The following is a 26,864-nucleotide window of genomic DNA, read 5'->3' as shown; positions in this document are numbered from 1 at the left end:
CTCACGTAAAAAACACCGGTGCATCAGCAAAAACAGTCCCCGGTAATTCACTTCCGTTGTGGCTTTTTTTTTTTCGTCATTTTTTTTATATTTGCAGCGGCGTTTGTTTTTATTTGCAGCGTTTCTTTTATTTGCCGTGGCGTTTGTTTTTATTTTCAGCGTTTATTTTATTTGCAAAGCGTTTATTTTATTTGCAGCGGCGTTTCTTTTTATTTGCAGCGTTTCTTTTATTTGCCGTGGCGTTTGTTTTTATTTTCAGCGTTTATTTTATTTGCTAAGCGTTTATTTTATTTGCAGCGGCGTTTCTTTTTATTTGCAGCGTTTCTTTAATTTTCCGCAATGGCGGGTCTCGGCCACCGTATATTTCTGCTCTCTAACTATCCGAAAACGGATGCGTAAAGGCGCATTGACTGACTTGATCAACAGGTTGTTAAAGTGTAGTGTTCATAGTTAGCAGGATGTGAGTGAGACTGCAATTGAAAAAGTTCCAATTTTCTTGACCACACAGATAAGCTACATAGCAGACTTCTGTGATGAGTATTTGCTGGGCGTGTTGATTGATACTCTACTTAAGTTCTGTGACTCGTTACCTTGCCATACCTTAGCTTTGACTGAAATGACGCCACTGGGGAGGCAGGTGAGGGACGGTCATTGATCATTGGTCATTGATCTTACCAATATGGAGTTCCAATGAAAGACTTTCTCTTGGCCACTGAGGCGCTGATCTCTACTGCCACTCCGAAGTCAGCTGGACCAAGAGGAGACACAAATATACACAAATACAAATACATATAAAACAAAGGTATAATACACATAGGCATGTACCTATGGACATGTGTGTGTATGTGTGTGTATATGGGTATGTATGTATATGTGTAGGTATGTGTATGTACTATTGTATTATTGCTTATATAAATACTGTATGGAATTATATTTATTAATGACATTGCACTAGTTTATAAAAGCTAAAATCTTTTGTGAAAAGGGAAGGTGTCATAAGCTTAGGCTTCAGTCTACACCTTTTGGTCCTTGGTTTTTAGATAAAATTGTATAAAATTTCAACTAAAAATTAAAAAAAAATATGTCATACATTCTGGATTCATTACAAATCAACTGAAATATTGCAAGCCTTTTATTATTTTAATATTGCTGATCATGGCTTACAGCTAATATTCTGGGAACCATGATCAGCAATATTAAAATAATAAAAGGCTTGCAATATTTCAGTTGATTTGTAATGAATCCAGAATGGATGACATTTTTGTTTTTTTAATTGCATTACAGAAAATAAACAACTTCATCACAATATTCTAATTTTCTGAGACCGTCCTGTATATATACTGTATATACCCGAAATTATATATATTTTTTTTGTATAACACTGACGATTTACACCTGTACTTTGGGTTATTTGTGTTGTGGAAATTGAAAGGACCAATAAACTAAACTAAACTAAACTAAACTAAAAAACACAAACAGCTGCATTGGAGGCTGAAATCCAGTATCGATTAATTAAACCTAATTAAGCCTAATTAAGCCTGTTTGCTGGCGTGTGAGCACTAAAATAGTGTGTGTGTTTATTTATTGGATACAGATCTCCACTAACCCAGTTTCACATCTCCTCTCTCTGTCAGAAGGATGTTGGCTCCCTGGAAGCACAAACACATGTTATGTTCACAACATGACCAAACGTATATTATGACGTGTCACTAATGCTTCAAAAGCTCATAGAAACCCTTACCTTTATGTCTCTGTGCATTTTGCCAGTTTCGTGCAGGTGATACAAACCCTGGAAAAAAGAATACAGGAAATTAGCTGAGCTCTGAAAAAAAATCATTCTTTCATTACGAAAGTAATTACGAAAGGGCGTCAAGCTTTGAACAGGTAAACGACAAGATTCAAGTTCAAATACATTTAAGATTGTGCACTTATTTAACCCAGAATCCCCCAACACAACCACTTCTTTCCCACAGCAGAATGTCCCTTAACCCTAATAATCCTTTAAATGTTAGACATTTCTATAACCAGTACTGGAGTTGAGGGGGATGAGGGGGATGGAACCCCCCCTGAAATAAAAACGGTCCAAATCATCCCCCCCTGAAATAAAAACGGTCCAAATCATCCCCCCTGAAATAAAAACGGTCCAAATCATCCCCCCCTGAAATAAAAACGGTCCAAATCATCCCCCCCTGAAATAAAAACGGTCCAAATCATCCCCCCTGAAATAAAAACGGTCCAAATCATCCCCCCCTGAAATAAAAACGGTCCAAATCATCCCCCCCCTGAAATAAAAACGGTCCAAATCATCCCCCTGAAATAAAAACGGTCCAAATCATCCCCCCCTGAAATAAAAACGGTCCAAATCATCCCCCTGAAATAAAAACGGTCCAAATCATCCCCCCCTGAAATAAAAACGGTCCAAATCATCCCCCCCTGATCAATGAATGTGGTTTTACTGCTATTTCAACATTTAGAGTCATCACCAGAAAAATAACACCAGAAAAATAACTTATTTGACAATTTTCACCTGTTTCAAGTAAAGATTTATCTTCTCATTACAAGCAAAAAAAATCTTGTTCCACTGGCAGATTTTTCTACTTATTTCAAGTGAAAATCTACTTGAAACAGGTGAAAATTGTTGGTTTTTCCAGTGATGAGTCTTGTTTTAAGTGTAATGAGATTTTTTTTACTAAAATGAGACATTTTAACTAGAAATAAGACAAATATTCTTGTTAAGATTGTGAGTTTTTGCAGTGATCCATGTTACTTATCCTGTGAAGGACAGAGTCATATTGATAAGTTCAGAAAAGTGTTTTTTATTGTTGTGTTTTGATGTATTTGATGTAAGCCCAGTGGATATTTAAAGCTTACAGAAGGCTGCATTTAACTGCTGCTATGTCATTCCTGCAGTATTTCTGCAGGTGTTTTGGTCACTGCTATTATTTGTAATATATTATATTATTTGTAATCAGCACAAATTATCTGTCCCCATATGATCAAATCCACCATCCCCCCTGATTGTTTTTTACAACTCCAGTACTGGTTATAACCCCTTTAAGACAGAACTGTTCCCGCATGTACACAATCTAATATTGCTACTTTAATATTCCTGTCAAAATGCAGAAGATAATAAAACATAAAGCAGTTTACAGAGAGACGCTAACAGGAAGTGACAGTTGTATCTGCTGTGGAGTGTGTTGTAGCTGTAGTAGCTGTAATAATCAATATCATTAGTAATTACATGCTTTATTGGTCAATAATGTGTCTCACCTGAAGGGTTTCCCTGCACACGAAGGCTATCTGTTTGTCTTTCAGTGGACCCGTCACTGCAAAAGAGGATTCATTGATATCTCAGAGACTCAGAACAGGAGTGACCAGTACAACTGACGTTAGGTAAATATGTTCAAATGTTTTCGTTTTTAGCAAAGAGAGAAAGCACACATTTCTAGTCTTTGAGCCAATTACTTCATGTATATGTAGTCTAATCAGAGAACTAAATAAAGTTTCACGTTTTCATCAATCAATCAATCAATCAATCATTTTAACTCAGGACCATGATCACATGGTATGGAGCACAGAACACAAACATTTGTATATTTGCAGCAAGTGGCAGCTTGTACATGTTCAACTAAAATACTCACTTTGGCAAAAAATAAAAATAAAAAAATAAAAAATAAAAATCATTTAAACTTCAAAAAGGCGCCTAATTTATAAATAACATTAAACTTATTAGATTGAAGTAACAAAATCAATTTAAACATAGATGCTCGGTCTGTATAATACTTTGGTAAGTATTTTTTGTCTGAGATTCATTATATTTACATTTTTACATTCAAACTAAATATGAAACTCATCTCCAATACGGTTGAAGTTACAGAATCTCTGACTTCTATCCAGACCTTTATAATAATAATAATAACCTTTATACCTTCCAGTGACTTTTGCTATTATGCTTTTATTCATCCTAAAATTACAAATGGCTTGTCTATACTTTTGATTTTGACAAAGTAAGTACTGTTCTAGGTTAAACTCTTGCTTAATCTCTACATAAATATCACGTGATGTTCATCCTATAGAGTTCACTTTGCCATTTTTGCAGGAATTGATCTTTCAACCTTTGCTCAACAGTTAGTTTCAACGAGGATCATTCATGAGGAATGAAGAAACTGTGAGCCAAAATGAAGTCCATCACTAAAATGTGTGTGTGCACACCTTGGTGTCATGCTGCATTCAAACTGCAGATGCAACAAACACTATTTCAACACACATTACACTATGTCCAGAATAAGACCCTCTAATGGAAACATTGGTTTGTCCACTCAGGACTAAGTATAACAATTCTCCTTCTGACTATTTATCTTATGTTAGAAATACTACCTGCATTGTCTTTCTATCAACAGGTCCTCCTAAATGCAAGAAGCATAGTTTGGTTGGAGTGGAGCAGAGGATTGTGGGGGGGGAGTTTAGAGGGGGATTGGGATCTGGGCTGACTTGGAAAGTGCAAGGCAGTCATACAAGGAGAAAGATGTGGGTTTGTCTTTTTAGGATTCCAGTTCAGCTAATGATTAGCAAATAAATTCAGACAACCCCAAAACAAAAGCTGTTTTCTATTTTTCCTCCCCTTTGGTCACTCCATGAAGTGAATGCAGATACAAATAACAAAGACTGTCTAACAAGGAATGAACAAGTGTACAAATATCAGCTGTGCCATTACCGGCAATAATAGATACTTTACAATCAATGTTTCACTGACATATTGTTGACATTTTAAAACTGTAAACTGGTTGTTGTGAAGAGGTTGGATTACAGTATAGGTATAGTAATAACTTAACCTGTTCAATAACTTCAATTAGTGATAAGTTATTTGCTTTATTTGAGACAAAATGATTAAATGATATTTAGTTTAAGCCCAAATTACGACCATACATCCAAATCAAGCACAGTTATGGCCCTGGACCTGATGTTAAAGCAAACCTAACAAGAAATCAAAGGTGTTTAATGGCTCAGCTGAGAACAGGAATCCTTCCCTGGAATCTGGAAGTCGGTAGATTTAAAAACATTCCCGAAGATGAAAGGTTGTGTGAATTATGTGAACTTAATGTAGTGGAAAGTGAATCACATTTTCTGTTATATTGCCCTCTGTATGATGAACTGAGAACTCCATTATTTACTGAAATGTCTGTTAAAAACCCAGAAATGTTCTGCTGCTCTGACCATGATAGAATGGACGGGTTGTTTAACTTCAATGTTTTTAAGTTGTCTCATTTTGTTTCTGCAGCCTGGAGAAAGCGTCAGGATTGTTTCTATGTTTAATTGGTACAGGGTCTGTTGTCTGGCTTTCATTTGCTTTATGTTCCTTTTTCTTTTTGTGCTGTCTTGTAAGCCCACTCGGGCTGGCACTTCAGGTGCATGACACGGAAATAAAAACTTCAACCACAATCAATCAAATGTTGTTTGGGTGTATCAGATTTTTCTTGTTAAATTTTCTACGTGTGTATAATAAATTAACTTATCTTGCAATGGCAATATAATAATAATAATAATAATAATAATAATAATAATAATAATAATAATAATAATAATAATAATAATAATAATAATAATAATATAATATTAAATACAAAACATAAGCCATAAAAATCGACATTTATCAATATTAGTACCCTGATAGATATCCTGCAGTGAGCCTCCACCGCAGAACTCCATGCAGATCCACAGCTTAGTATTCCTGCAGAGAGACACAGAGCTGGGAATAACATATGGAGCTAGAACAGTCTCATAATTCACAAATGCACACACCGTTTCACAAATGCACAGGACAAAATTCACAAATGCACACACCGTTTCACAAATGCCGTCTGGTTCTGAGCAGAATCAGCGGGACAATCCCATGTAACACGTCGTCCAACCAAATGGAGCAAATACAGAAATATCTCCACTGTTTCTCATCATCAGTTGCTGAATCGACAGGACTAAGAGCTCTCCAGTCTCCCGACGGCTCTGGTTGAACGGCCTCCACCAACTCCAAATATTAATCACTTTTCTAAGCGAACGGCGCTAACGCAGTTCAAACAGCAGGTGTATCCGCCCCTTTAATCTGATTGGTTTACGAGTAAATCGTCCCCCACGTGAGGTGCGCTCTTATGATTGGCTGAAATAAAGGGAGACATCTGATTGGTTGCAGATCCTTCCGTCTCAAAACTCACACGCAAATCCAGCGCAGCTCACAGACAAAGAAACATTTGTAAATCAGGTTATATTTGTGTGTGCATCAAAAATACATTTGTATATCTTGTTTTACGCACGTGTGAATTGTCCTGTGCATTTGTGAAACGGTGTGTGCATTTGCGAATTATGAGACTGTTCTAGCTCCATAGTAACATGCCACAATCTTGAGTCAGTAAAAAAAAAACTAAAAAAACATTTCTCTGGGAAAGCATGGACGTGGAAATGGACATAGTTAGAAGCACACACTCTAATGCAGCTGCAGACGTAAACATGGAAGACTGAATATTCCTGTCCAGCGATAATCCCAGGAGTCTCTCAGACCTGTGGTAGCTGCCGAAGTACGCCACGATGTTCTTGTGCTTGCACTCCTTCATCATGGTGATCTCCTGCTGGATGGATGTGATGTCGTCACCTTTGCAGAGAGACATCTACGTGAGTGTCATCTTAGACACAAATCAGAGCTCATACACATTATACTTAATTACAGACGGGTAAATGATAGGGTGGCCTAACTCTGCTGGCTTTGTCCATCAGCCAAATCTAATTCAAAGGGTTCATAGGATCTGTAGTAAAGATGGCACATGCTCAATGTGGTAGTTACAATCAAAGACTGTAATTTAGATGAATCAGCTGCTGCTGGAACAGCACTGGAACGCAGGCTGGTGCTGCTGGAGACACCGACATATCAAAGTACCGTATGTTCCGCGCCTTCAATAAATGGCCTCTTTTAAAACTCCCTTCATATATAAGGCGCACCGCATTATAATATACAGGACTGTCTCAGAAAATTAGAATATTGTGATTTTCTGTAATGCAATTACAAAAAACAAAAATGTCATACATTCTGGATTCATTACAAATCAAAGAAAAATCAAATATCCCATCTCAAAAAATTAGAATATTCTGTGAATCTTTAATCTTTTGTTTTTTTAATTGCATTACAGAAAATAAAGAACTTTATCACAATATTCAAATTTTTTGAGACAGTCCTGTGTATATATATATATATATATATATATATATATATATATATATATATATATATATATATATATAAATATATGGTAAAATAGCGTACTATAGTGGCTGGGGTTGAGTTACGTATCTACCTGATGGAGCTGCGCTACAGGAAATGCTACTAAATCCTACAGCAAATGCAAAAAAAAAACAATAAGAAAAGTACTGTATGTCAAACTTTATTAACAAAATAAAAACCAGCTTTGCTCCGTCTCGTCAAAGTCTCCATTATGCGAGTCAGCGTCGCTGCTGTTGTCTTGAACGTCTGTGACGATTCCTGACGTTTTTAGCGCCGTTACTTTGGCGACACCAACTACATTACCCACAATCCCCCTGACTACAGTAACAGAAATTACCGTAATGATCATATATAAGGCGCACTGCCGGTTTTTGAGAAAATGAAAGGCGTTTAGGTGCGCCTATAGTGCGGAAAATACTGTAACTTGCACACATTTTTGGCGTGCTGACTCTGTTCTTTTTTTCAATATCTGTCCTACATGTTGCAAATCCCTCACCATCTGTTGTAAAAAGGAACAAAAAACAAGTCCTACCAGGGTCGAGCTTAACAATCTTGATAGCTGCCAGTTCAGATGTCCTGATGTTGCGAGCCTGCAGTGGGAACATAAATCATTGCTGCAATGAATAAGTGTAAGGGATGACCTGTGTGATTCTGACAGGACACCAGATCAGAACTACCACATGTTACACAAACATTACACGTCATGATTCTGTCTAGTAGTGTCTACAATACATTCATTTGTCAAAGGACCTCATTACCTTTGCTAAAAACTATGAATAAGGAAAAACATTTACAAAAGTAAACCATTTTTTTATGCACGCATTTCATTTTGCTTCAGAGATCCATAATCTATTATTGATTGATTGATTTGATTTATTTTGTACATGTAAAAGACAACAATTAAAAGTGAAGATAAGAAAACAAAACAAAGAATTTCACACTTTAACACTTAATATCTTAATTTACATGTGCAAAAAGGAGTAAGTGTAAACGTATTCAATCGTACCCCCATTCACTAATCATTTATTAACAAGTATTTATAATAAATAAATCTACTATAATTATACTCACACACTTACCTATACATACATACACGTAGTTGAATATTTCTATATATTTGTACACACATGCCCATATAAATATTTATATAAATATAATTATTTACACCATACTATCTCTATATTAACTCCATCTGCTCTATATCTATATATATCTACATACGCACATATACACATACAGTACATATTCACAAACATACACCCATACATACATATATACATAAACAGGACTGTCTCATAAAATTAGAATATTGTGATAAAGTTCTTTATTTTCTGTAATCCAATTAAAAAAACAAAAATGTCATACATTCTAGATTCATTACAAATCAACTGAAATATTGCAAGCCTTTTATTATTTTAATATTGCTGATTATGGCTTACAGTTTAAGATTAAGATTCCCAGAATATTCTAATATTTTGAGATAGGATATTTGAGTTTTCTTAAACTGTAAGCCATGATCAGCAATATTAAAATAATAAAAGGCTTTCAATATTTCAGTTGATTTGTAATGAATCCAGAATGTATGACATTTTTGTTTTTGTAATTGCATCACAGAAAATCACAATATTCTAATTTTCTGAGACAGTCCTGTACATATACATATACACATGCATACATACACATATATATACACATGCATACATACACATACATAGCTGCCCATTTCTGTACATAAATATAAACAATCTCAATGTCACTGGATCTGTTCTGTGTATTATTGGGCTGAACTGAATATCTAAATCAAACTATCCTTCCTCATGCATTTAATGCATTGTTCAAAATGTCACATGACACCTTGGCCTACACACAATAGAAACAATAAAGAAACAATAGAAAACACAAGAATCTTGTATGTGCATATTTAGGTACAAACAATGTGGTAATATCACTACTGTGGTTTTGAAAGCTTGGGTAATGTGTTTCTGATGTCAAGCTGTTTAGTACAACGGGGGAAAAAAAGCAATTTTGTGTGTTTTGCACGGCAGAACATGGCAGTTTTTTTGAAACGGCTGCAACCGACCACATGTCTGACAGGAATGAACGATGACTAGACTCAAAATGTGAGAGCAATGGGGCAATAGCTGCACAGTTATTGCACCGTTAGTGATGATGATACTGATCAACTTGCATATGCCGGCGACCAAAGAGTTTCATTATCACTCTTATGTGAAACATTTCTGACCTGCTCTTGATATTGTTCCACTTTTTTACTGACGCTTCAGTCTCCAAAACAACTTTAAGAAAAGCATCCTCATCTGTCTTAATCCATCAAACCTTAAGGGGGATGACGGATTAAGAGATGAAGCTGAGCAGACCACGTCCCAGGCCCTGGACGGAACCAGGACACTGAGGAGTCTGATGACGGACAGGAAGTGGTGCAGTCCGAGCCCGCTCTCAGAGCCACCGCTGGAATCAAAACCCATGTGGCTTTAATAGAGCTTGGTCACCAAGGTGCATTCTGGGACGCGGCGGCCATGTTGGCAGCCTCGTGAGTGTAAATAAACAGCAGTGTAGTAGCAGTGAGTAGCACCAAGTGAACAGACGGAACGCAAAAAAAAGATGTTAAAATGCTGGAAAGCAACTGGAATTTACCGGGATACCTTAAACAAGGAAGCCAGGGAGCGGTATATGGAGAAAATAATGATTATTAACGGTTTGGATCCATATGAAATCCCTACTAAAAAGTGGAGCTCCTCGTCGGAGCTCCACTCTTTATAAGGGACTTACTGCCGCAGTTCTGCACAACCCACGTCTTACTACCTTGTTTAGGAGTGTTTGGCAGCTGCTTTGGTAAATGTTTGACTCGCCATGTGTTAAAAATAAATTAATATAATAGTACAACATACAGTACATGTTTTGTATTACTCTTACTTTTTTCTTTTCTTTCACTGTCACTGCTATATTATGAGGAAGAGGCTCCGAGGCGTGAGCAATATTTTTGTTTTCCTTGTGGGATTATTTCTTTCCTCTGCAGCTACAAATAGAGTTAATATTTTTTCCTCAATAATCTAGTTTTATCTGCAGATTGGGGTTAATCGCACCGCAGAGAGCTGGCCAACAACTGCATTTAGCTGGAGTAGTGGGGAATAAAACCCGTATGAATGATCCGACCCGGTCTGTGTGTTTGTTTGTTTGTTTGTGGTTTAATAAACACGTGTTTTGATCCGACCCCGGTCTGTGTGAGTGTTTGTTTGTGGTTTTACTGTGGAAGGTTATGTTTGGTCGTCTTACAGCCGCGATCCAAGCGAGCCGACGACTCTTTTACTCTGTTATCTCAGATACTCGGCCTCGGTTCTGCCTCCGAGCAGGAAAGCGGTGAAAAGTTAAACCATTAGCGATCTTTTCCCCACGTCTGTTATGTGGAGCTGCTGCAGCCACAACACAGCAACGGGTTACCATGGTTACAGAATAACGGAAAGTAATGATTACAAGTACCGGCAAACGTCTGTACCGTTTCAAAGCTGTTAACAAATGCCATGCGCGAACAAGCTGTTCTCTGATTGGACAGATGAACGCGGAAGGAGTTTCCTCTTCCGCACCCCGGGATAAACAACACGCCCCTTTCAGCGCAGACCGCCGCCGGCTTTAGGCTGACTTATGGTTCCGCGTTACACCAACGGAGCCTACGTCGTGGGGTACGGCGTAGGCTCTGCGTCGATTTAACGCGGAACCATAAATCGGCCTTTACCCATTCATCTATGTGCTACCGGCGCAGAGCGGAGCTCAGCGGCGGGCGAGAGGGCGCCTGCTGCAGCCGGGTTTGCGCTGCGCAAACCCTGCCCGAATTGAACAGTTTTTAATTTCACCGTGCCGCGCTGGGACGACATCTCAGCACGTCCAATAGGAGAGAAGGGGGTGGAGGCTGCGCCGACTCTTCTCCTTGCGCCGCGGTCGCACATACACATGAATGGAGTTGTATCGGTTGCTGTGTGGATTATGTTCTCACTACAAATAAAAAAAATGAACCATTTCACGTCTCGAATGGAATCGGGCCGACACCACCTCTCCTAGGCGATCTCAGATCGCTTGTTTTGTGCCGTTTCAGAGCGCGATTGCTGTGTTCACATATACCAAACCAACCGATCTTTAGGGGGGAAATGCTCCCTGTTCCGGAACAACTGCTTGAAACGGGACAGGTGTGAAAGCACCCTAAGACAAAACGAAGAGGGAGCACGTCTGTACACAGTGCAGTGGTCCGAAGAGCTGCTAAGGTAGCATCCAACAGGGCGGCTCCGCCAAGTGATGACGTCAAGACGACCAAGCCCTATAGTGGACAGAGGCCATTTCACTACACTAGACTTCAGTACGTTTACATGCAGCAAAGAGATGGGATTTCTGATCGTATCAGATAAACATCCAGAAGACCCGATCACTTGTCTGAGTTTACATGCTGTTCAGAGAATCGGATAAATGTCCAGAGCATGGCTGACTCCGTGACGCTATGTGGGCTGTAACCATGGTAACCATTTCAACAAAGAGCCACTTTCCGGTTGACGGTTGTTTTGTTTGGCGCCAATGTTACGGCTTCCGTATACTTTTCCACTTTATTTTGATCTGCTCCGGTGTCCTGATGCCATCTCTTTCGCAATCTTCATGTTGGTGTTTAAACAACTATTTAACACGCGCCGTCTCCTTTCACTTCCGGGTGAAGCCCCAGAGTAAATTCTCCAGCTGCTCAGACTGCAATATCCGATGTCTCCGTATACATGCCGTTAACATTCCAACTCTGAACGAATTATCTTGGTGTTGCTATCCGATTATTAAATGTCCAATATAGGTCTGAAATAGGTCTGAACTAGATCGGATTGAGGTGTTTACATGCAGTTTAAAAGTCCGAACGATGTCTTATACGATCAGAAACACGATTGAACTGCTGCATGTAAACGTACTGTGTAACGGGACCTCTAAAGCTGGCTGGAGCTGCATGTGCTCCACCAAATAATTTAAACAACTTGTGATTTTTATTATTTTACCTCTTTTCTTATCATTTTATTTGTTATTTAAGCATACTCTTAAATTAAATACTTTTTGAAAACCACGCAAAATTATGGATAAGGCCTGAATGCAGGCATTGTGACGTAGAATTGTCAAATGGGTTTAATTCACTGCGCGAATCGGCACAGTTTACTTTTGTAATACTGTATTTGACCCGGTCTTTGTACGTTTTGACCGTATAGAAACGTAATTGCCTTTGTAAGAATGAGATGTACCTGCTGTAATGTACTGCCCTTACTTTTTAACAACTTGTGCTTTTTATTATTTTACCTCTTTTCTTATCATTTTATTTCACTTTATTTGTTATTTATGTTTTAATTAGGGCCTGAGCACTTACAGTGCGAATGCCCTATTGTATCTGTAGGAATTTTTATTCTTTATTCTTTATTCTTTCTTCTGACTTTTGATTCTTTCCCCTCAACGTGCCCCAAAAGTCACCAAATTTTGCACCAAGCCAGGCCTGGCGAAAAATTTGATATTTCATGGTTTGCATTAATGGGCGTGGCCTAACGGCTCAACAGCGCCCCCTAGAAAACTTTGTGCCTCAAGCCCCACAATACGGTTTGACGTACATGCGCGAAAATCGGTACACACCTGTATCATGTCGCAACTTAAAGAAAAGTCTCTTGGTGCCATGGCCCAAACCCAACAGGAAGTCGGCCATTTTGAATTAATCGTGTCATTTTGCCAAAATTTATGCCATTCCTTCGGCAGTTAATACGGCCCGAACCGTAACGTGCACCCAGGTGTGTTATACATCAAAATATGCATCTCCATCCTGTGACGACACGCATTACTTTTCTCTTTCAAAAGTGTTACCGTGGCGACGCTAGACGCCAAAAAGCGCGCCCACCCTTCATCTGATTGGTCCATATACTTCCCCAAAAGTCACCAAATTTTGCATGCAAGCCAGGCCTGGTGATAAATTTGATATTTCATGGTTTGCATTAATGGGCGAGGCCTAACGGCTCAACAGCGCCCCCTAGAAAACTTTTCTCTACCATAACTTTTGAATGGTGTGACATAAAGAGTTGTGGGTGGTGTCATCGGAATCGGTATTGAGTCCTTGACCTTCATTGGCATGAATTAGTCCCGCCCCTTCTTCTGATTGGTCAATATTTCATATCAAGTCATGGGTGGTGTCATTTCTGATATGCTTAAGGGGGGCGGTGGTCATGAGTGCGAGGGCCCGTTCATCGCTGCTTGCAGCTTTAATTGTGTCTTGCGGCTTTTAATGTTGATATAAAGCACTTTGAATGACCTTGTGTTGAATTGTGCTGTACAAATAAACTTGCCTTGCCAAATGTCCTGCTTGACCAATCATTGGCGTTGAACTGCACATGCTCTTTGACACAGACAGACTTGGGAAGATCAGAATCTTCAGCCCGTTTTCAATGAAAACTCCACCTGAGCTGCTTGAGTCATGCTTCACCCCTCATGATCTCTCCGTAGGGGTCTCTCCTAAGACTCTGGTCAGTCAACAGCGATGCCAAAAACCCCCAAATGTCCTGTCTTTTTTCATCCAACATCTGGAACCCTAACATGTTACGTTTACAGTAAAGTCAACAATAGATCATAATCATTACAGCACTGGGGTTGGTGTTATTTATAGTCAGTCATACTATGTTTCAAACATCCATGATCCTTCCTGAGAACATTCACTGACTACACTGACGTCAGATACGTGGAGTTTCATTCTGGGCTTCTACAACAAACAAGTGAGCAGCCAATGAAGTGAGCAGTTCAACCTGCAGCTCGGCTCCGTTCACTTCCTGTTTTCTTTCCTGTTCCACTTAAGAGCTTCCTGTAACTGTGATAGTAATGTTTGAGAGTTTTTAGACACACGGGCCTGAAATAATACCCAGCTTTGGCGACATACACTCTGGGGGAGGAAGTGGAAGCTTTTGCTCCATTTTGATCAGGCACCCAAACAGCTCAGGAGCTTGAAATGAATTATTTTCTTATTGAATAGGTAACAAAATGCTAAGAATAGCTTAGATACTGGAGCAAAGAAAAAAAAAAGACTTGTTTGTTATCTTGAACTTTTTGGGGATTACATTCCAAAAGATTAAAAAAAGAGATTTAAAATTGGAGTAAATGAATCAAAGGTTTTCTTCTGAGATACTTTCTGCCATTTCTGACCCTGACAAGCTAAGAAAAGGAAACAAATGATGGACCAGCTTGTGAATACAAACTTGTAACGTTTACCGTATTTGTTTTATTTAAATGACAGTACATATTCATTAGTATAAGTACTTCAGTCAAGCATTTAAATGTGAGAGCAGTCCCTGGCGGAGTAACTTATCAGCTATAATCACTGTTAATAGAGGGAATGTGCATGACGTCACAGATGAGACTTCTCAGTGGGTTACGAACACTGAGTGTCAGAAAGACTGAGTGTCAGAAAGACTGAGTGGCAGCGTAAACTTTCAGTTTGAGCAACTGGAAAACATCTAAAATGGGAAAGAGCTGTTGTGCGATCGACTGTACTCATAGATTTGTGTAAAGTCTGGTGTAAAGCCTGAGTTATGGTTCTGCGTCAAAACGATGTCGTGCACACGCCGTCACCGTGACGCCGTCGCGAACCTTTGGACCTCTCCGTCACTCCATTTCTCGTGACCGCTAATTCGCTTTTCCTGAATGGTTTATCCGACTTTTTCCGGTCATAGTGAATCAAAGAGATAAGGACAACTATTGTGCAAAAAAATTTTAAAAAATCACACATACACGAAGAACGCAGAGGCGACGCAGACCAAAACTCGGTCTGTGTTTGGTCTGCGTCGCCTCGACGCGTAGTTACAATTTTTGGGAGGTGCAGGTCAGTGACAGCGTCAGTGACGGCGTCAGTGACGGCGTCAGTGACGGCGTCAGTGACGGCGTCAGTGACGGCGTCAGTGACGGCGTCAGTGACTGCGTCAGTGACGGCGTCAGTGGGTAGGGTACGCGTAGACGCGTACCCTACGCGTCTACACGTAGACGCGTACCCTACGGCGTAGGCACGGCGCCGTTTTTACGCAGAACCATAACTCAGCCTTAACGCGGAACCATAAATCAGCCTTTAGCAATTTGTGCCATTCTGTGTGGCGATAAATGAAAAAAGATTAGACAACGTCGTGATTGGACAAGGAATTGGCTGAATTTGCAACACTTTAAACTACAAATAATAGTTTTTGACGTGACATCAGAGATTGCGCATGCTCTCTGTGAAAGGATGAGTCCAATCGGGTAGTAGCTGCTTCAACTGTGATTCCTTCACGAGGAGAGACCTGGATTTCAAACACAGGGAGCTCATCGTGAGGTGTTAATCTCTCGTCGTGAGGTGTTAATCTCTCGTCGTGAGGTGTTAATCTCTCGTCGTGAGGTGTTAATCTCTCGTCGTGAGGTGTTAATCTCTCGTCGTGAGGTGTTACTCTCTCGTCGTGAGGTGTTACTCTCTCGTCGTGAGGTGTTAATCTCTCGTCGTGAGGCGTTAATCTCTCGTCGTGAGGCGTTAATCTCTCGTCGTGAGGTGTTAATCTCTCGTCGTGAGGTGTTACTCTCTCGTCGTGAGGTGTTAATCTCTCGTCGTGAGGTGTTAATCTCTCGTCGTGAGGTGTTACTCTCTCATCGTGAGGTTTTACTCTTGTTGTGAGGTGTTAATCTCTCGTCGTGAGGTGTTAATCTCTCGTTGTGAGGTGTTAATCTCTCGTCGTGAGGTGTTAATCTCTCGTCGTGAGGTTTTACTCTTGTTGTGAGGTGTTAATCTCTCGTCGTGAGGTGTTAATCTCTCGTTGTGAGGTGTTAATCTCTCGTCGTGAGGTGTTAATCTCTCGTCGTGAGGTTTTACTCTTGTTGTGAGGTGTTAATCTCTCGTCGTGAGGTGTTAATCTCTCGTCGTGAGGTGTTAATCTCTCGTCGTGAGGTGTTAATCTCTCATTGTGAGGTGTTAATCTCTCATTGTGAGGTGTTACTCTCTCGTCGTGAGGTGTTAATCTCTCGTTGTGAGGTGTTAATCTCTCGTCGTGAGGTGTTAATCTCTCGTCGTGAGGTGTTAATCTCTCGTCGTGAGGTGTTAATCTCTCGTCGTGAGGTGTTAATCTCTCGTCGTGAGGTCTTACTCTTGTTGTGAGGTGTTAATCTCTCGTCGTGAGGTGTTAATCTCTCGTCGTGAGGTGTTAATCTCTCGTCGTGAGGTGTTAATTTCTCGTCGTGAGGTCTTACTCTTGTTGTGAGGTGTTAATCTCTCGTCGTGAGGTGTTAATCTCTCGTCGTGAGGTGTTAATCTCTCGTCGTGAGGTGTTAATCTCTCGTCGTGAGATGTTAATCTCTCGTCGTGAGGTGTTAATCTCTCGTCGTGAGGTGTTAATCTCTCGTCGTGAGGTGTTAATCTCTCGTCGTGAGGTGTTAATCTCTCGTCGTGAGGTGTTAATCTCTCGTCGTGAGATGTTAATCTCTCGTCGTGAGGTGTTAATCTCTCGTCGTGAGGTGTTAATCTCTCGTCGTGAGGTGTTAATCTCTCATTGTGAGGTGTTAATCTCTCATTGTGAGGTGTTAATCTCTCATTGTGAGGTGTTACTCTCTCGTCGTGAGGTGTTACTCTCTCGTCGTGAGGTGTTAATTTCTCGTCGTGAGGTGTTAATCTCTCGTCGTTACCCCACGTTTACTGCACGAGGCACGACCAACGATTGGGTCCAAATCCGGCCCGATCCAAAAAATAGTCGCACGACTGGAAAATCAAAACGAGTCGACAATCGCACAGTGTCTGCCTGGCTTAAGGTGATGGTCCAGTGGGGAAGTGACATCAATGCAGATCCTAGGAAGTAAAGCTTGTGCTTCTGACCGAGGGGCCTTTCTCAGCGTATATTATACAACACTCTTGGAATCAAAAGGCTGCATATCTCAGGCTGAACATTCCCAGGACTGTCTCCCAAGATCCCACTATGTGGGATAAAGATGGACGAGATCCACTGCTGCAGAACTCCAACAACACAGTCCTGAATGTAAAACCTCCAGCTTCACTGGGTTTTTTGTTGTTTTTTAACATGATAAAGTCGTTCCAGTCGCAAGACAAAGGTTTCTTTGAGGAAAATCGAATCACTACCTCTACCACCATTCAACAGTCTTACAAGGAAATAAAAAAGTTATTCATCTTCTACCAGGAGGGGAACACGCTCCCATCTCTCCCTTTTTACTGAAGATTAAGAACCAATGAATGCTTGAAAGAGACTAATTTGTTCTCATTTTTCCCTTCATCTTTTACATGATTTTTTTTTTTTTTTTTTTTTTTTTTTAATCTTTGTGGTCATACTGATACTGTTTATCACGTTTCAGCTATTTTTAGATATATCAAAAAGAGAGACTTTGTCCTCATAGCAATGTCAGAAATATGACGTTTCTTTTTGGTTTGTTCTTTTTAGAAGCAATTACAAAATCAACACTTTCTCAGACGATGCACAAAAACATTCATCTCCCCTTGCATAACCGCAGGGAAACTATTAATATATATAATCTATAAGATACAAAACTAGAAAAAGAATTAAAACCCATTTACCTTAATTATCTACTTCTCTATACTACTAATACTAATACTAATAATGGGAGCGCAAAGCTGATACGTTCTAGATATTTAGTAGTAATTAAAACATCATAGACCCTACTGAACCTTTTTACTACTCAGAAGTTAGTTTCTTTCTATAGAAAGAAATGACATCTAATAGCTATGTTTTCCGGCCTTGTTTTCCAACCGCTGCGTCGCTGTAAAACCAGTCTGGAAGGGAAAGGTGAGGTGGGAAGTTTTCAGGTGTCCCAATCTGCAACTTTGCCTCTGGATGCCAACAAATGCACGTCCAATCAGATTACAGGCTTTTTCTGGGTCATTTCATCTGCTATATTCTGCATATAAACATGTATCAGCTCAAGTATTATGAGGCCTTGTAGCACCCCATAATGTAATAATTTCCTATAATGTAATAATTTCCTATAATGTAATAATTTCCTGAAAATGTAATGACGCCTGAAAATGTAATAAAATTTACACTTAACTCAATCGAAAATGTAATAAAATCCAATAATGTAATAACTTCACCAATAATGTAATAAAATATCCTGACTGATATTGTAATAACATTTTTACCGATAATGTAATATCTTATTACATTATTGGGAATTTATTACATTTTCAGGTGGGTCTTTTTTTTTTCTCCAAAACTGATAATGTAATATTTGACAAATAATGTAATATATATGTTCATTTTCAGTCCAGAGTTCTACATTTTGGGTTTTAACTATCTAAGAATGTTATATACGCTGGATTTGAAACACCAGAATGACTATTGGGTTAAATTGCAGACTTTGAGTAGCATGTAATAAATTACCAATAATGTAATAAGGTATTACATTATTGGTAAAATGTTATTACAATATCCGTCAGGATATTTTATTACATTATTGGTGAAGTTATTACATTATTGGGTTTTATTACATTTTCGATTGAGTTAAGTGCAAGTTTTATTACATTTTCAGGCGTTATTACATTTTCAGGAAATTATTACAGTATAGGAAATTATTACATTATAGGGTGAAAATATTACATTATAGGGTGAAATTATTACATTATAGGGTGAAATTATTACATTATAGGGTGGTACAGGCCTCAAAACATCTTTCCAAATAAACAATATTTTATGTGAATCATGTCAAAGTAAGCTTAAAAGTCATTTAGCTCCTGGATCACCCATTAACTGCATTAAGGTGCAACATCAGTGGTAACTTGTAGCTGTAGAATATATACATAAATAAAAACACTTGATTTGATAGAGACAATATGAAATGATTTAGCTGAGTTGTAAAATGTTTGCATGTTTATTGAGCAGCTCGGAGCAGCAGAGGATGACGTGGATCCAGAGAACACGTGAGCTCTGAGCTACGTTTCCCTGGACTAACCGTGGAATAATGACGGTCCATTAACGGCCCACACAGACACGTGTCCAGAGGTTTCAGCTGAGCTCCTGCAGTCGGAGCTCCAGCACTAGTGGGAGGTGATAATAAGCTATTGTCCCTTATTGTATGTGATGCAGCTCCCATTCACAGCTGAGACACAGGCCGCAATGTGTCCAAATGTTACAGTAATACAAAGAATGTCGGAGTCAGATGACTAACATCTACAGGACTGTCTCAGAAAATTACAATATTGTGATAAAGTCCTTTATTTTCTGTAATACAATTTAAAAAAACAAAAATGTCATACATTCTGGATTCATTACAAATCAACTGAAATATTGCAAGCCTTTTATTATTTTAATATTGCTGATTATAGTTTACAGTTTAAGATTAAGATTCCCAGAATATTCTAAAATAATTTTTTGAGATAGGATATTTGAGTTTTCTTAAGCTGTAAACCATGATCAGCAATATTAAAATAATAAAAGGCTTGCAATATTTCAGTTGATTTGTAATGAATCCAGAATGTATGACATTTTTGTTTTTGTAATTGCATTACAGAAAATCACAATATTCTAATTTTCTGAGACAGTCCTGTATATTGATTTATAGTTGTATGTAGATATGTCGATATATAGATTTATAGTAATTTTTATGTATATAATTGGAGCTAAGTATATGAACCAGTATATATAGCATATCTACTCTTATACAGTTATTCAAGTATATTGTTATACCATTGCTGTCTATTGTTCTCTATCACATTGTAGTATTATAGTAAAGTAATGATAATGTAATACGATACATTATAACTTCTATTATTACATACATACATAGTAGCACAACTAAATGCTGGGTGTTTGTTTTCTTTTCTTTTGTTTGCCTTGATTGGTTTTGACTTTGACTATATATATATATAATTGAGTATTATATCTCAGTATTGAACAGTTATTAAAGTAGGGATGGGGGTTTTATAAGTAAGCTTTTGAAACTCGTCTTGTTATATGTAAGAATGTTCAAAATAAAATGTTCAAATCAAATCAAAATCAAATCAGCTTTGAGCTCCTGCTGCACTGATTTAAACTTTAGTCCAACAAAAGCACAGATTGTCACACCCACCGTATATTTATGGTGAACAAACCACAGCATGTAAACTGAAAACACATCACCTCCGCTGAACTTACAGTTCCCAGCAAACTTACAGTTTAAAATAAGTATTAAACTACAACTGAACTGCTGTGTTTCCTCCCGTATGTATAACATTTGATTGCAACTACAGCGGCCAGCTGTTTTAGAAGAATCTTTAAAGTTTTTAACCCTAAACAACCCGACCTGTCTGGCAACTCGCATTTCCTGATTTTAACGGTTTTAAATGCCAATATCCTGCTAGTATACAATACGGGAGTTGCTGAATCATTAGTGCTGAAGCACGACAGCAAAAGTGCTTGTTTTCCTTGATATCACCAGCATTTTGCTACAATGTCATAATTCAGCCTTTTTAACTCTGAGCGTTGTCTTCTCTGTCCGGCTTAATAACATAACACTGTGTGTTTTTACTGACACAAGGCTTGTGTTTCTGTGCAATCATTTCAGAACCTTTATACGACGGAGTATTAGGGCCAAACTAAGACAAAAAAAAAAATTGGAAATTACGAGAAAAATTCGTAAAATTTTAAGAATTAAGTCATAATGTTATGAGAATAAATTCGTAAAATTACGAGAATAAAGACAGAATGTTGCGAGAATAAAGTAGTAAAATTTTAAGAATTAAGTCATAATGTTATGAGAATAAATTCGTAATATTACGAGAATAAAGTCGTAATTTATGAGAATAAAGTCATAATATTACGAGAATATAATTTATGAGAACTCTAACAGGAAGAGCTTCTTCTCCCTGTGTTAAAATGAGGAATATTGAGCATCTTGTGAAGTTATATTTATAATATATTTAATATTACGACTTTATTATCGTAATATTACGACTTTATTCTCAAAATATTACGACTTTATTCTCGTAATATTATGACTTTATTTTCATATTATTATGACTTTATCCTCGTAATTTCCATTTTCTTTGTCTTAGTTTGGCCCTAATACTCCGTCGTACCTTTACCCACCATGATTCAGAATGAGAAATTAATTAATTTGCATCAGTGTGGCATCCATAAGTTTATTATAAATGTTCCTGTGAATGAGGCTCCAGTGACAGCTTCAATGCCAAATGGACATTTATGGGTTTAATGAAAGAAAGAAACACTGAACTTATTTTTCATGTGTCATGTACGTTTTAAATTCCGTTTTGATCTTCTCAATAACCTTGGGTCAAATCTAACAAAAAAATAACGTAGCAAAGCTAGATTATAGTGTAAACGGACAAACTCGCAGATCTTTTAAAGTCGACAGCTTGTGATCAATTGATCAAGATTCCAGCTTGTTGCAGACTGAAACATGTCGTGTCAAATATAGACGCACAAATCCCTGGAATATAATTCCCTGTATAATTTAAATTCCAGAAAGCAATCTCTTAAGAATGCAACAATGACTATATTTGCCTTTTTTCCCTTCACTGCCCAAACTAACTAGTCTGTATTTCAGCTGATGGACGGCCGTGCCATGACAGGGACTAGGATTTATTTTTCCATTTGAACAGTTTCTCTGCAGCACATCAGCACACAGCACTGCTGCCACTGCAACGTTAGGGCTCACTTTGGGAAGGAAAACATCTTTATACTCATTAAGTATAATTCACAGCTGCATTTTCAGTAACTTATATGAATGAAGAACAAAGTCCACGCTGTTAACAGAAAATATAAAAATCCTGGCAATTTCCCATTAATCTATTAGAACGGTGTATTAGGGCCAAACTAACACACAAAAAATTACCAGAATAAAGTCATAATATAATGAGAATAAAGTTGTAAAATTACGAGAATAAAGTCATAATGTTGTGAGAATAAAGTCGTAATAGAATAAAGTCGTAATAGAATAAAGTCGTAATATTATGAGAATAAAGTCGTAATTTATCTGAATAAAGTCGTAATACTACAAGAATAAAGTGGTAATTTATGAGAATAAAGTCGTAATATTACGAGAATAAAGTGGTAATTTACGAGAATAAAGTCGTTATATTACGAGAATAAAGTCGTAATTTATCTGAATAAAGTCGTAATATTACGAGAATAAAGTCATCATATCACGAGAATAAAGTCGTAACATTATGAGAATAAAGTCGTAATATTACGAGAATAAAATGTTAATTTATGAGAACTCTAACAGGAAGAGTGTGTTAAAATGTTGAATATTGAGCATAGCACTGCTGCCACTGCAATGTTAGGGCTCACTTTGGGAAGGAAAACACCTTTATACTCATTAAGTCTAATTCACAACTGCATTTTCAGTAACTTCTATGAATGAAGGAGATTCTGCCTGCAGCTGTGCTACTTTTGCAACATGTGGAAGTGATGCTTTCTCTCTTTCTCTAAACCTGAGAGCTACAAAAAAAAAGAGGAGCACTTTATGTCATTTGACAGTTTCAGTTTCTGAATGTTTGACTGACATGAAACACCAACTTCCAGCTCTACCTTCACTGCTGGCATGATGCAATCTACAGCAACAAACATGGAGGTAACAATCGCTCACTTTTCAGCGCAAAGGGCAGTGAAGTATGTGGGAACAATGCAAATTCTTGCTTCTGCAGGATGCAGAAAGCAGCGCTGACAGAACAGGATGTTTGCGTCCTGACACCTAAAATGCTCATCAAAAAGATATGCAAAGCATCTCCCTTGTTTTTTAAAAAGGACAATGTGATTATTCTGCGGGCCATATTTGTAATCTGTCATATTAACACGGAGATACTGAGTTGTCAGGTATTTTTAATGTTTTTTGCCCAACGAAGAAAAATAAAACGATGTTTATTGCTCAACGACATAACATCTTTCTTAATATATAGGAGACGTGCCCCCATCAACTACAGTAGCAACATGTTTTGCAAAGAAAAATTCAGGTGTGAAGCTGGGTAAGGTTGGCGGGTTTGTAGCAGTGGCGCCACCAGGGGGGGGCCAGGGGGGGCCACGGCCCGCCCTACAAGTTTGCTGGCCACCCCACTGGCCTCAATAAAAAAAACAAAACAAACAAAAAAAATCTTGCCGGTCACATAGATTCTATCATCAGTTATGAGTTTCATTCCAAATCATTTGGGCCAAATGGTCCAGGAAGCCGCTCTTGATCTGCATCCATCACTCACAGTAGTACTGTTAGGCCCAGTCCCAATCCTCCCACTAACCCTCGTTTTCAGTCCTACCCCTAAATTTTGCGCGTTCCCGTGAGGTTAGTGGTGTCCCAATTCCTCTTTTCAGCAAGGGGTAGTGAAGAAAAGTACTGTAGTGGCTATGAATCTGTCCCTACGGATCGAGGGATTTCCGATGCTGACTAGTTGATCTAGGGACAAAAAAAATTCCCAGAATGCTTTTCGTCGTCATTTGCGGACTGAATCCCCCCAAAAAAACATGGCGGACATTTCTTATTTTTTAGTGAATAAAATCAATATTTTGAGTTAGTTTCTGCATAGAAATGCGTTTTGATTACATTTCTAGCGAGAAATATATATTTTACTTTCATAATATTCACTCAGTGAATATACATAATGACTCGCTTGCCCTTTTGCCGAAGATCACGCCAGAATAAAGGCTGATTTATGGTTCCGCTTTACACCAACGCAGAGCTTATGGCGTAGGTTACGCGGCGACGCACGCCGTACGCCGTAGGCTCTGCGTCGATTTAACACAGAACCATAAATCAGCTCCGGAGCCGGCAGGCAGAAATCTCGAAATTTTCTGAGCAAATTTCTTAACAGGCGTAGCTACAACTGTTAGATTTCATCTATTAAACCAACATTTATCTCAAGTGCCCTAAAATCTGTCCCTTCTTTTTTAGGTGTAGTGATAGAAAGTAGGGCTAGTGAAAGAAAGTAGGGGGAGTATTGGGATTGGGCCTTAGTCTATGTAAATTACACCATTAGTAACATAACATGTTACACAATAAACCTAAGTATATCAGTAAGTATTTCTGAGCCTGTGTACTACAACAGTTTAATAAAGTCCTGTAAGGATGGCTTTTAGTTTTGATGGTGTCCACCCCCAGAATTGAAGTGGCCCCTAGGAGAAGTTTTTGGAGGCGTCCCTGGTTTGGAGGGACAGCAACAGGTGATCACTTCTCCTGATACCTGATCGATCTCAGCAGACACGTCTTAAACAGTTATTACAGTCACAACACACAGTCATAGTGAATAACTGCCAGATATTGAAAGTTGAAGTTATATTGGGGGGAAAAATGGACAGGAGCACTGATTCTTTGCACGTTTGACAATTCTACAGCCATAAAATCAAAATAAATCCAGGCGGCCTGAATGTAATTACAGTAGTAAGGAGGTTAAAATACAGATTCACCTCGATCACAAGGAGTAAAGGCTGATTTATGGTTCCGCGTTACACCAACGCAGAACCTACGCACCGTACAGTGCGCGTCGCCGCTACCCCTACGCCGTCGATTTAACGCGGAACCATAAATCAGTCTTGAAGCGCTCAGAACCAAATGTGAAGAACCAGAGGTGTTGGTTCCCTTCCCGGTTCCCGGTTCCTCTCACCTTGAACACATCTCCGTAGGTCCCGCACCCGATCCTCTGGATCAGCTCGTAGTCATCCAGGGGGTCCAGAAAAGAGACTCCGATCGTGTCCATGTCTGGGTGTTGAGACACCTCTGGGTGCTGCGGGGAGCCCGGATGGCTCTCTACTCACACCATTAGTAACAGCCTGTTGCAGGAGGAAACAGGAAAACTAAGAAACTTTGTTTCTGAGTGTCTGAATCCTGCAGTAGTCTGCAACAGACTGGATAAATGCTGGTGTTAAATCCTGCAGGAGGAACCAGAGCAGTTAGTGACAGGATGATCTCTGACTGACTCTGACTCTGAACTCTGTTCCAGCAGCGGCTCCACAGGCGCGGGGGCTCAGCGCGCATGCGCCACAAAGGTTCACGCTGTTACTGTAACAGAAAATATAAGAAACATCCTGGCAATTTTACCATCAATCTATGGTTTTTACGACGGAGTATCAGGGCCAAACTACGACAAAAAAAAATTGGAAATTACGAAAATAAAGTCATAATAATATGAGAATAAAGTCGTAAAATTACCAGAATAAAGTCATAATATTGCGAGAATAAAGTTGTAATAGAATAAAGTCGTAATATTATGAGAATAAAGTCGTAATATTACGAGAATAAAGTCATAATATAATGAGAATAGAGTCGTAAAATTACGAGAATAAAGTCGTAATTTATGAGAATAAAGTCGTAATTTATGAGAATAAAGTCGTAACATTACAAGAATAAAGTCGTAATTTATGAGAATAAAGTCGTAATTTATGAGAATAAAGTCGTAACATTACAAGAATAAAGTCGTAATTTATGAGAATAAAGTCGTAACATTACAAGAATAAAGTCGTAATTTATGAGAATAAAGTCGTAATTTATGAATATAAAGTCGTAACATTACGAGAATAAAGTGGTAATTTATGAGAATAAAGTGGTAATATTACAAGAATAAAGTATTAATTTATGAGAACTCTAACAGGTGAAGTTATATTTATATATTTATAATATATTTAATATTACGACTTTATTCTCGTAATATTACGACTTTATTTTTGTAATATTACGACTTTATTCTCGTAATTTTACGACTTTATTCTCAAAATATTACAACGTTATTCTCGTAATATTACAACTTTATTCTCGTAATTTTACGACTTTATTCTCATATTATTAGGACTTTATTTTCGTAATTTCCTCTTTTTTTCTTAGTTTGGCCCTAATACCCCGTCGTAATCTATGGTTTTCCTGTTACTGCTAGTGAATATTCAATTGTGTTGGATGCAATACCAGGTGGTGCTAGAAGGTTACTGTGTTTGTTTTTTTAAAATTTGAACTTGAAATTGAATTTGAAATTTTTATTTCGAACATGAAACAGTAGTGAATACAAAACAAAACAATAATAATCAAAAATAAATAAATGTAAATAAGAAAACAAAACAAAAAATATAAATAAAAACATGCATCCATCATAATTAACATGCTCGAACAGGAGTAGAAAGAAGTAAAAACGTATTAAATCCTTCCCCCTAAACTGTATTTCATTATGATCTAAATTAATTTAATTTCTATACAAAAAACAAAAGATACATATATATACATATATAACAACACATATATATATATATATATATATATATATATATATATTTATATATATATATATATATATATATATATATATATATATATATATACATGCATATACATCCTCCTAAAGGTAGAAATTGTAATATCCCAAGGTTGAATCCTGATGACATATGTTGGTAATATTTGTCCTTTACTAAGTGATAAAGCTACGAATCATTGTATTAGATATATTATGCAGAGAGATATTGTTTCTAAACCTGCAGCAGTTTTCTATTGGTATAACTTATGTAATGAGATAGATTGGAAAAAAACATTGGTCTTGTCAAGAAAATGTATTATTACAAAGAAAGTAAGAGAGGTTACTTTTAAAATACTTCATAGACTCTATCCAGTC

General features: G+C 38.0%; 1 protein-coding gene across 1 annotated transcript in view; it reads right to left on the bottom strand.

Annotated features, from left to right (window-relative positions):
- Positions 1-25,181, bottom strand: part of map4k2 (mitogen-activated protein kinase kinase kinase kinase 2) — a 67,590-nt gene extending 42,409 nt beyond the window's left edge. The window contains exons 1-8 of the mRNA XM_061710042.1: positions 24,879-25,181; positions 7,797-7,854; positions 6,550-6,640; positions 5,664-5,728; positions 3,271-3,326; positions 1,742-1,789; positions 1,607-1,649; positions 676-748 (exon numbers count right to left, since the gene is read on the bottom strand). Coding sequence (XP_061566026.1) covers positions 676-748; positions 1,607-1,649; positions 1,742-1,789; positions 3,271-3,326; positions 5,664-5,728; positions 6,550-6,640; positions 7,797-7,854; positions 24,879-24,971 — 527 coding nt within the window. The 5' untranslated portion in view covers positions 24,972-25,181. The remainder of the gene's footprint in view (positions 1-675; positions 749-1,606; positions 1,650-1,741; positions 1,790-3,270; positions 3,327-5,663; positions 5,729-6,549; positions 6,641-7,796; positions 7,855-24,878) is intronic.
- Positions 25,182-26,864: the final 1,683 nt, after the last annotated feature.

This window comes from Cololabis saira, chromosome 20 (assembly GCF_033807715.1).
Source record: "Cololabis saira isolate AMF1-May2022 chromosome 20, fColSai1.1, whole genome shotgun sequence".
Taxonomy (NCBI): domain Eukaryota; kingdom Metazoa; phylum Chordata; class Actinopteri; order Beloniformes; family Belonidae; genus Cololabis; species Cololabis saira.
The sequence above is the reverse complement of the archived record's forward strand: the minus strand, read 5'-3'. Positions and strand labels throughout refer to the sequence as shown.